General features: G+C 33.3%; 1 protein-coding gene across 1 annotated transcript in view; it reads right to left on the bottom strand.

Annotated features, from left to right (window-relative positions):
- Nucleotides 1–11,864, bottom strand: part of LOC129730315 (nose resistant to fluoxetine protein 6) — a 126,588-nt gene extending 114,724 nt beyond the window's left edge. Inside the window, exon 1 of the mRNA XM_055689561.1 lies at nt 11,347–11,864. Within this exon, the coding sequence (XP_055545536.1) occupies nt 11,347–11,719 (373 nt within the window). The 5' untranslated portion in view covers nt 11,720–11,864. The remainder of the gene's footprint in view (nt 1–11,346) is intronic.
- Between the last annotated feature and the right edge of the window lie 786 nt (nt 11,865–12,650).

Here is a 12,650-nt window from a genome sequence, read left to right as displayed (position 1 = left end):
GCATCCTCCCCATTGAAAAAAAAAAACGTAATTTATGGACGACCCCTCGAGCTAAACAAATTTTGTCTAAATATATATATATTTTTAAATAAACTAAAACAACATAAGCAATACAAACTAATTACAAATTGAAAAAGTCATCATCATCATCATCATCTTCCGCTGTGATCGCTTAAATCTTATGTTGAATTGTTTCCAGGAAAGTTTGAAGTTCATTATACTTATCAGCAGGAAAAATGTCTTTTGCTGCAATTTTCATTTCTTCAAGTGATTTTCGATGTTTCATTGTTTCATATATATGTTATCTTCCTAATCCGGTTTCTATGGTTGAAAGAGGACATTTAAATACATGTATAACACAATGAATTGACAATTTACTAGACATTGAATTAGGTGGTGCCGCTGAAGTTGAAGGCTCCATAATAAAATTCAACGAACTCATGAATTTGATAACCAAGCCACTGGAATGACACAACGTTCTAAATGATTACGAAAAGATGCGAAGGGCGATGACTGTTATTTTTTTTTTCTCATTAAGCAAAACGTGTGCTTTACTTTTGTATGCAAACAAGTGCCAAGCAAAAGCGATCCTCAAACGGGCTATTGTTAGCCGGAATTTGATGGTATGAATTTGCTGTTAGTATTTGACACTTCAATCAGTTTAGCGAATTTCATGATCATAAATTGAAAAAAGCTGAATGTTTTTAATATTGTTTTAAATTTGCAGAAACTGATAAAGTTTGACATAATTAAAATTTCATAAAGATTTGTTTACTGTTTTCTTGTTTAACACTTAATTTATAATTTTTCATTGATAAATTTTGGGATTTTTGCCCAAATTTATATTTTATCCTTACGGATTGAGTACGATATCATAAATTTTCATTAATGGGGTATCATGGTTATGATTAAAATTAATACTGGATGAAATTTCAACTTCAAAAATAAAAACTAAAAAAATCTGCTATCGTTTTTTCACCAAAGTGACAATTTGCGCAGTTTTGCGCTACAGCGGACAGTACGCATTTGAAAGCTTACGTTTTTACCTAAATTTTGAATGTAGTCACAACCGTGGCAAACTGCGGCAACTAAACTTTTAAGCTACTTTTCTACAAAGAATCACGTTTTTTAAAATTTTTTTTCAGTGTCAGGCCTACTATAATCAAATTTTACAATATCTAATGAAAAGGGTTTGTTTTGCACAATATTTACAATAACTTTTCCTTTGACGTCAAAAAATCCAAGCTTTCATTGAAGCTATAGAGCGTTTCAAAGTAATGTACTTTTTTTCAAAAAAAAAAAAAAGACAAAAAACGTCAGTTCGCCAAGCTTTAAAAAGTCATAAAAAATTCAGATTTCATGATATTGCGCCCAAATTTTGGATTTAGACACTTGAATGTTATAGCAATAGAGGAAAAATATTATGAAACAGCTAACGCAAAAAATTTTTTGGCTGATGGCCAGCGATTCTCCACTGTGAGTTGGCGAAAAAACTGGGCTGGATATCTGTAGCGGCTCAAATTCTGCTGGTGGTAAAGGGCGATTCACGACGGTCACAGGTGCTGGTGGTAAATGCACCTAAGCTACACTCAGGTCGATGTGGCGAAACGTGCTATGGGGTACGAATTCTGCATAAGTGTTTTGAAGTTTGAAAATTTGTAATGACTTAACTGGACTGGGGGCCGACTGGATTAGGTATAAGATAAAAATATTTGAAAGCAGCGAGTTGTTTTTTCGATCATCAGCTAATTGCGCGTTCTACATGCTAAATTTTTAACAACCAATTCTTTTTTCTTGGAGTGTATTATTGCACTCAAAAGAGGCATACTTCTAATTTTTTTCTTAATTTTTGCCTTACGAAAAGCATTTGATGGATGAATTGCCAACTTGACATGCTTTTTCAGTAATTAGTTAATCCGCAAGCTCACCATTATATACATATTATTTTCTGTAGCAAATATGTGCGTCGAATACCGATTGGTGCTCTTGGGTGTGCTTATCAGTGCGAGGAAAACCAACTGCTAATTGTAAATTGAACAGTTTCACACCACAGCCTTGCATAGCCGCGCTAATTGAAGAGTTATGAAGTCGTTTAAGGTATACCAATGGTTTTTGTTAAGAGTTTATTCAATTTTCAAATAATATTGATAATATTGGAGTTATTTCTGTGTTACCCTTTTTTTTGCAAACAATTGCATGCTGAAAGTGTGTATATAGTTTTTTTTTCAAATCAACAGTTTTTATTTGTTTTATTCCAGTTGATTTTTTTCTATTATAAAAAAATGTTCACCAGTTTTTGAAAAATGGTAATTCAAAAAAAATCTTGAACATAGATGCGTTCTTCCAAAAAGTAAAAGAAAATGTTTTTCTAGAACTCTAGTTATTTGACCAAACATTTTCAAAACATCAGTTTCGACATGAAATTTGTCTACATGTTCATTTTGTAAAAGACTTTACAGACTTTGTTTTTTTTGTAATACAGAAAAACCTCTTAGAAATAACCTTCAAAGCGGCATCCCTAAGGTTGTTTGTCATAATTAACATGTTCAGGTTTAACATTTGTTTCGAGAAAACGCATTAAGATTTGCATCTGACTTTTTTTTGTATGGAGCCCACTACGACCAGTAGTATTCTTGTATCTTGTATGGCATTGTCCGGACGTTTTTGCTATTCGCACATTTTTGTTTTTTTTTTCTTTAATCTTTTTGCATTGTTACTTATTGAGAAGTAAACTGCACCGTGTTAAAAAGCTTTTGTCTTCTCCTTCAGACTTAGCAAATCTACGCTCTTCTCGGTCAAAAGCTTCCATGATGGTTTTTACTACAGCTTATGAACATTCCAGAATAAACATGCTTGAGATGTACCTGTGATTTATTTTTTTTTAGTTTAAAAATAGGGAGGGTGTTGAAGTTGAGCAGTTCCACAAAGAACATTCCAGAATAAACATGCTTGAGATGTACCTATGTGTTTTATTTTTTTTAAGTTTTGAAATAGGGAGGGTGTTGAAGTTGAGTAGTTCCACAAAGAATGTCCCAGTTTCAATATTTTTTTTTAAATTGTCATTTTTGATTTGGCAGACACTTTGCATAGACGTTTTCATAGGCAAAAGATGCCATTTCATGCTATTGGTTTAATTTTTTGTAACACGACTCATTTTTGAGAAGCTATTGAATAATGCTATTTCGGGAAGGTATTCACGAATACAAATATTTTTAGAGCCAAAACGGTTTGTTTGATTGGTGTGACGTTAATGAAGTCATGGAGAACTAATATTTTGCAGAGAGGCAATCTGCATTATGAAGAACCATCATGCAAGAAATTAACGATCTTGGACATCATTTACCCCCCTGACGATAATAGGTCGAACCTGACGACAATACCCTAATAAATACCCTATTAAATTTAAATTTTTCTTTTAACTTTTTTTCATAAAAATAAATATTTTTTTAAAGGGTATATTTTTTTCGGAAAGACAAAATTATTATCTACAACTTTGCCGAAGACGTCATACCAATCAATCAACCGTTTTGACCCTAAACATATTTGTAATCATCAATACCTTTCCAAAATAGCACTTTTCAATAGCTTCTCAAAAATTAGCATCTTTTGCCTATAGAAACGTCTATGCAAAGTTTCAGTTAAATCAAAAATGGTCGATTAAATTGGTTGCCGGTTTTTTGTGGAACTGCTCAGTTGTTTAGCATTAGGTAATTTTAGAAAGAACAGCCTCGAGAGAGCGCCTTACGTAATATGTATGTCACTTCATTAATTATGATTGTTTAAAGAAAACGCATAACTTTTTTATGTTTATCGCAAATAAAGCGCCATTTAAAAATAAAAATACAATAAATTTACAAGTGCCGAAAATAAACAAAATTGCTGCGCAATGTTACCTTTGATTTTTTTTTTAAATAAATATCACACTTAAAACAAACGGAGTAGATTTTGTTACTTTTGAGCAACATTTTATTACTTTTTGTACTTTTTGGCTTAGTAACAAAGTTAAAGTAACAAAATATATTGTGGCTACACACTTGTATGTGTTTCTTCAGGAAAACATACAGTCAAGTGCCGGAAGTAGCTATCTTGAATTTCAAAATGGCATCTGGGGTCAATTTCCGGTCTCTGGGTGTCAGGAATATATATAATTCAAAGTATTTGTTCATTTTAAGTTGGTTTTAGAAAATCACCTTGGAATTCAAAATGGTATCTAATGTTGATTCTTAATCGCTGAAGCGGCAACTCATCAAATCCGGCTAAAACTTAACCGGACTTGTGTGCCTTAGTAAGCGGTAGAACTTACTTTTTGAGGTACTCTAACAAGACACTCTATATAAGATACCGTTAAGCCCATCGTCTTGTTCTCAGTCCTGCAAAGTTATCAACGAAAACCAACATGAACATAGCAGGGATGAAACAAAACTGCCTCTATCTGAATTCTTGGTTTATCTTGCTCCCCAGCTTTGTTCTCGGAAACGTTTAAGTATGTCATATTAAATAAATTCGTAAAGATGAATTCCTGGCAACATGGTTCTATTTAGGTATATTCCCGTAAATCGGTCACTGTAGTTAGAAATGAATTTAATTTTAGAATAAAATGTAAGGAAAAATATCTAAATGTTGAATAAAAAAGTAAAGGGGTTCAAAACCCAAAGAATTTATTAGTCGTGGGTAAAATATACAGTGGCTTGCCTATTTTTTTTAAATTAAATGTGTTCGAAATTTGTTATTTTGGTCGAGAAAGAAACTCTACCGTAACACTATAAACATTTTGGAAGAAATTTTGGGTTTTTGTGAGTCGTCTCAGCTCGGGAGAGACTGTTAGTGGCAGTAGGATTGTAGCGCTAGCCCCGTAATTGTCCTGTACACTTAACAGTTGGCTGCGAAGTCTGTGTATAACAAACAGAAGGTCGAGTTCCAAATCGGAATGTAGCACCAAGGCTCTGTTTTGCTTTGATGAACTATCTATTTTGTGTAGCTCAATTCAAATGCTCATCACTCGACCCAAGGCTCATTTTATTTCCTGCTGTGCAGTCAACCAAAGGAAATTCAAACATAAACGTGAGTGGTTCTAATCATTGATGATCAATTTTGTGGCGATGCAAAGACGCATGTTTCCGTTTGCTACATGCAGCATGTTCAAAGAATTTTTAGCAAATAATTCCCTTCATTACGCATTCCCTGCAAATTTCAATGAAAAGGATTTATTAGCGGAAAATTGCGTTTCAAATTCCGTCTGGATGACAGCCCCCTGTAGCCTTTCGTGAAGTCGATTCTAGAATGGTATTTTTTGCATTACATCATTGCATACATGCTCTTCAAGAAACATCTTTTCGATTACACAAACGCCTGCTAGGAATAGGATATCATTACGATTGCATCATTCTATGTTAAAGCGGTTTCGTGCGCAGACAAATTCCAAAATCTCGCAAATTTGAAAATACTGTCTCTTAAATGCATTTTGTTTCTTGCTGATAAAATCGTCTGCCAAACACATTGGCGTGATCAAAGTCAAAATCAAAAGGGGGCATATTAAGGAAATTACAGATTGACCACGTATTTAGATTCTACATCTAAAACCCTTTAAAATGATATGTCAAGGTCACTTGTAGCTCTTCAGAGTTCCAAGATAACTACAAATTAAAAAAGGTGTTTCTCGAAATTCGCAAAAGGTGGAGGCAGTCCCATTAGCCGAGGGTTCCGCAAATCGGGACAAAACTATGGATTTATATGTTTCAACGAAAAATACATCGACTCAGAAATTATAGTTGAAATCGGACATGGTCGATCATTTCCTTGGACACGTGAGATGGAATGATTTACAAACAATCTCGGATTCTACTTTTATTTTGTTTTGCTCTACAAAAATTACTGAAATAAAAAAAATGTGTACTAGTATCATGTTTGTGCTTGTACTGGTGAAAAATTTGGAAAAACTTTCCAATTAGTTATAGCTCGTTCACTGCATTTGCTAGACAATCTTTGCGTTATGCAATGTTTGTGCGGAATCAGCACAACACGAATTGAAACAGTGCAATAACTGCTCATGTGCGATCTATTGTGTTTACATAGTAGAATGTCTTTACAATTGATTTGGTCTGAGTCTACTTCATATTATGCATTTGGCCTTGCTGGATCGCCGTACTAGTCTCGCTGTTGTCTTGTACACTTTTTGAATTAACTGTGAAGAAGTACGTGTCGGAAAGCAATTAACAGTTTTGTATTAAAAAAAATGGATTTTCTTCTGCTAAAAAATATCTACACAACTTTTTTAATACTTTAGTTTTTTTTTTAATATATTTAACTATAGTGACGGTCATTCGTCAATCTTTTTCAATACTTGTGTGATATATACCCGAACAGAAAGACGAAACAAAAATGTAACAGAAGCTGTTAGTTGTTATTAGAAAAACCTTTCAGAGTATATTTCCAATTTGTTTTGTTGGGTGTTAAAATAACAGAAGTACAGTCGAATCTCTTTATAGCGACATCGCAAGGGACTGTCGTTATAGCAAAATGTCGCAATAATACGAAACATTTTTGTATATGTAGAACAGAATGTACCGTTGAGAGTGTCGTTATAGATTTAGCAATGTTGTTATATAGAGATTCGACTGTACTATTGTCGCAATAAAGAATGACAATGAGTATGAGTTTTGGTATAGAGGAAGGTCGTAATAGCGAAAAGTCGCAATGAAACGAAGAATTTTAGTATTAAACTGAGAAGCCTTTGAGAATATCGCTATAGCGAGATTTGTCGTTATAAAAAAGACGAAATATTTGTTAGACCAGTTTCAAAGCAACTACATTTAAGAATTTCTGATCTCATTCAGATTTATATTTGTCCTCAAAAGTATATATGAAAATACAAAATCGAATCAATGTATTTTGTTTTGTATCTCGTGTAGATAAAACTTCGAAATGATTTTGTTATGTATGCTCTTCTGATCGGGTACACAATAAAAAAAAAAACAAACAATATGTGAGATTTTTAGCACACTCAAAAAAAAAATGTCGCACTGGTTTGTTGTGATAACTTTACAAATCGTGACCGAATGAATAGTTTTCACTTTCACATGTGTTAATTTTTGTTGCTATCATTGATTAATTGGAGCGAGGGGTTTGTAGTCCCCGTATCGGGAGTTAATAACTGGTATGATAGTATGAAAGTTTATAACCACCTAAATATTGAGGGAAAAATATTCATTGAAATGTCTCTTTTTAAGCAGATCACACAATATCAATTTTAAATGAATATTAGTTCATAAATGAATAGTTGACAAACAATACTGCACGTTAGCCTGGGGCTAATGCGGTCTCGATCAACTAGATTAGTTGAGAGAATTCGTTATCGATATTGTTTTCGGCACATTTTGCATGTTGTAGGATATGTACAACGATACACCGTACCCCAGTGCTGAGTCGAGAAAATTTCCAGCTCGAAAAGTTCCTCGACATGATCGGGAATCGAACCCGATATCACAACCGTGTGGGAGAGCTGGCCGACCGACCGACTAACCACAAAACCACGGGGACCACTGAATAGTTACAAATACTATATTACAAATAGTATATTAAGGAATTTAAGTCGAGCAAAATGCATTCCAGTAAATTCCAGCTTTTGTAGTTGAGCGAAATATTTTCCAGTAAAATTCAAAACCTTCTTGATAATTGAAACGGTTACGGTTCGTTGATTTGTTGTATGTTTGAGTGTTTGAAATTTGTTTTGATTTTTGAATTTGGTAATATTTTAGATTGATGATAATATATACTACGATGAGGGAAGAATCAATTTGACTCAAATAAATGATTACCATGCATCGTAAGTTACAGAACTTCAACTGACATACACACTTTTTCAACTGCACACAATGTTTTGAAATGATCTATCAGATTAGTATTTTGTTTAATGAATCACTCAGCTGTTAAATTGTTGCCGCTACAAATAGCACGGTCACTGCTCATGTTGATTTTATCAAGGTTATGACCAGTCTTCATTCAAGTCAGACATTTGATGATCTAAAACTACGTAAGTTTACGTGAATAACTGACTATACTCTTTTTTGGTAAGGATTTATTAAACCAGCGGTCACAAAAGAATTAATCCGTTTTTAAAAATGTTGACTTTTTGGCAATTTTTTATATTTCAATCAAACTATGTTTTTGGAATTTTCTAAAGATTCTATAAAATATTTGTTTTATTTGCATTAAAATATATGGTATGTCAAGTTAATAAGTCATTGAAGACAATGACAAAATGAAGTAATGTACTTCAACAACAAAACAATTACTCTGTTGTTCCAATTTCAGAATCAAATTAGATTATGAGAAATTAGAATCTTTTAACCATTTCGAATCATTTTATGGTGATTTGTTTCAAGTTCTTTTTATTTTAATTACTTTAATTTGATTTTTTAAATCTCGGAGAATTTCCTAACGACATTTTACCCTTTTTACTCTAAAACCCTTTTATCCTAAAAATTATGATGTCGTCCATTGAAGAACACCATGCCTTTTGGTGTATTCAGCAAAGCTGCTTATTGTTATCTAAGACTCAAATGACTGTACTCAGGTGATACAAAGCCATGCAAAGCCTTTGTGCTACATTCCGATTCGAAACTCGACCTGTTGCTTATTATACACAGATTTCGCAATCAACTGTTAAGTGTACAGGACAATTGCGCGGCTAGCGCCTACGATCCTACTGACACTAACAGTCTCTACCAAGCCGAGACTCGAACCAACGACGACTGGCTTGTTGAGCCAGCATCGTACCTCGAGACCATTTGGGAGGGTCAAGTGATACAACGTAAACGAAAAATGAAAAACATAGAAAAATTATTTTATGATTCAACATACTGAAAACCACCACATATTTCAGGCTACAACCGGATACTAACAATTTCCGCAATTAATAAAGACAAAACTTTGGGCTTCCAGATAAAATTTTTTGCTAGTGCAGCAGGTTTGTGATAACATTTTGAAAGGAACTTTTAAAAATTAACAATTACAGTATCTCCAATAGATGAGAGCTATGTGCTTCAGGGTCCTTAGCAAAATAACGAGTTTAACTATTTTCTAATTATTCAGTTTATTTATTCTTCTTTAAAATTCATCCGACGGAGGGTCTTAATGAATTGAAACAATATAATGTGTGTAAAGTACAGATAGGTGTGAAAACTTATTTTAAGGATGCTACTGTAAACGAACATGTTATTGAAATCACAGTAACTTGTGGTCCCAAGCGAACTTTATTGAAATTTCGTACACTCCAACATTGTAGAATACATTTACTCTCTGTATGTTGAAATAAACTTTTTTTTTTCAAATATACACTTAGCTTAAAGATATTCTAGAAGATGCGAAATCCAAAATGATAAAAGTTTACGAATTTTACTGTGTAATGTTTGAAATAAAGCATTTGGTCAAATACATATGCACGTTTAGAAATGTGAAAACAGTGGATAATTCTACTCAAGGGTAATCCCTTGAGTGAAAAAAAAATCTTCAAAAGTGGAAAATAATCACTTTGCTTATCCAAGTACGTGTTATTTTTACGTCCAAGCTTGAACAACACTTTGCAATTGTGTACCTCAAGAATTTTAATTTCCAAAAATAAAAAGCTTGCACCTTCTCTATCTTTTGTTTCGAAAGAGAGTGTTCCAATTACGACACAGATAGCAGTGTCACATACCTATACCAATCGATTTAGTTTCGAAAACTAAGTCCGAAACAGTTGCATAAATTAGTGGTGTCCGTCAAAAGAAAAAAAGATAGGCTATATCACCGTTTTTGAAAATAGACCTGAATAAACTTAAAGCACTCGATTTTAGTTGATTAAAAATTTATTGGTTGTTATAGGGTATCAAACGTCTTCGTCAGTGGTTTTCTTTGGCCCCTTTTGCATAAAAACTGCAGAAAAACTGCCGAAGAAAACCACTGGCGAAGACGTTCGATACCCTGCTATATTTTAATGAAACAATCACAGTGCGATTTCTAAAGCGTTACTAAATTAGAAGAAGTTTTCAGTATGAAAAACCAACAATGTTCTTTTTTGTACAAAATGTTTAAAGTGTGTTAAATGATTTCCTGGTGTTCCTAACATAATTATGTACGCATGTTAGATTATTTAAATTTTCATTGTACTTCATCATTTAAGAACAGTTGAAACTGTTGAAATTTTTATCACATTGAACTAACTTCTAATGGTCTTAATCCAAAAAAATCCTAATATTTTCATACACAGTAAAAAATTCTGAATATTACACGTAACGTACATTATTTTCACATTTAAATTTCAGTTGCTTCTGACGTAGACCACGATTTTGTTTGAAAATTATGTGCAATATCATTGAAATTTGCGTGCAATATTATGTAATTTATTATCATAGGCGATGGAGGCAATTCTCTACATGCGATTTGACATAAATTTTGGTACTTTTTTCTAACTGTGTAGGTTTTCTTTTTTACCTTTGATAAAACATAAATACAAGTTCACAATCACGCATGAATTACATCTGAGACTTCATAGCCCTACCTAATATGCTAACCGACGAGTGTTGAAGTGGACAGCAGCTTAAAACAACCTCCAAACCCAAAACAAGTTTTTGAAGATGTACAAACTGGTGAACAAACAAAGACTACTTTTGGAAATGCAAAGATTGAAAGACCTTGACTATTATTTCGTCGGGAATGATGACTAGACAGGCAATCCGTTTGCTAACAAATTTATACAGAAAGCAAAATGCGGATTTTATTGGTCATAAAAGTATTTCTACAGTTAAAAATGATTTTTTAATGTTTCAATATTTGTTCACAAATTTATCATCTCTTTCACTTAAAATGATATGAAAATTAGGTGTGTTTTGTATTACTTGAAACACAAAAAACCTGTTACGACTTCTCAGTTTATTGTATTTTTGTAATATATAATACTCTTATTCGTAATATATAATACTCTTGATTTATGTTTGAATCTCTCGATAAAATAGTATTGGTAATGGTATCAAATCTAAATGGTGTCTCATCCTGTATTAAATGATAACATAACATTTCAGTGACAACGAGCAATATATGCGAGAAATTATTTTCTCGCATTCATTGACAACGAGCAATATATGCGAGAAATTATATTCTTATGACAAAAGTCAAGGTAATCGGGATTTAGGAAGTTGTTCAGAGTCAAGGCTATTGTCATAAAATGAAAAATAGAAGTATCTTATTGCAACACAGAAGACTGTTTATAAATTTGTAAAAAAGTAGTGCAAAACAATCGTTTCTCGAGGAAAGAGTTTTCTGCTTAACTTCTATTATTGACGAAATAGACGGAAATATCCCCATACTCACTTTTTATGGCCCATATCTTGCCAGTTTGCAACCCATTCAAATATTCCTCCATGTCTCGCGAGCAATTACTCGTCAGGAGCTTATAGATAGTATTCCAGTTTAATCCAACACTTCGAATGTCAAATACATCTAAAAGCTCGTCCAGGATAACCAGATTTTCAAAGGTTGTCACATTTTTACCATCTTCGTTATTTGGCTCTATGATTTGCGAGCTTATTGATTGGGCACGGATCTGAATGATATTAACTAAAAAACACGCCAACAATGTTGCACACAAAAACTTCATTTTGTAAACCTTTGAATTTCTCAATTTACTAGAACAAATTACACTGATTTTTCCAGTAATTTTAATCCTTGATGTTCGATACTTCATTCACGATAGATATATCTGCATGCCTCATCGCATCCTCTTCCAGTGTACGCAATAAACACGTGTTAAAGTTCAAGTTCCCAGCAAGATTCGCGCGCACGCTTTTAATCGGTCCGCTCGCGGTTATAGGCGGATAACTTAACATAGAGACAGACGAAAGTGAACTGAACGAGCGTCGAAGCGGTAACCCACAATACACCATTCTCAGCATTTCACGTGTTTGCTTACCTTATTACAGCATGCTCAGCCGTTTCATAAAAAACGGCTGACGAAAAGCTTCGCTAAGCCAAGCGCTACATTGTGGTTTCTGCCATACAAAAGTATAAGTTAAATAATTTTCAAATTTTACAGTGAAACTTTCTTTTCCCTTATTTGCAGTGTTTGATTGTATGCAGTCGGTTCATTGTGGGGTAAAATTATTTTTGTTATACAATACCTCAAGGCAAGCATACATACAACCACAGTGACACAAATATCAAACAGCTGAGCTATTTCATTTATTATGTGTAGCAAGCTGTGATTTTACGGTTGCACACTCGGTACATAATGTTTTTCTGTAGTGTCTATTATTACTAACAGTAAGAGCCAATCGAAAGTGATGTCACAGCTCTTAGTGAGAGGAAAATTGTCGCCTTGCTGCAGCTTACTGAAATCTCTGAAACGCCATTTGATGATAGCAAATAGTATCGATAGTAAAAACTAATCGTTGATTTCAAAAAAGAGAAGAAAAAAGAAGAGAGAGAGAGAGAGAGAAACGTAATATCGCTACGATTGTTTTGGTTGCTTTGATCATTAGGCCCTCGTACATTACTAACCTCTTCACAGTGAAACATTATGTAGAAATTTGGCCGTAATTTTTATACAATTGAGAATTGCCAAATACTTCTACTACAGAAACAATAAAAAACCGTTTATGATAAAATAGTTGTTGTTT

This window comes from Wyeomyia smithii, chromosome 3 (assembly GCF_029784165.1).
Source record: "Wyeomyia smithii strain HCP4-BCI-WySm-NY-G18 chromosome 3, ASM2978416v1, whole genome shotgun sequence".
Classification (NCBI taxonomy): Eukaryota; Metazoa; Arthropoda; class Insecta; order Diptera; family Culicidae; genus Wyeomyia; species Wyeomyia smithii.
This window is presented reverse-complemented; position numbering and strand designations above follow the sequence as displayed.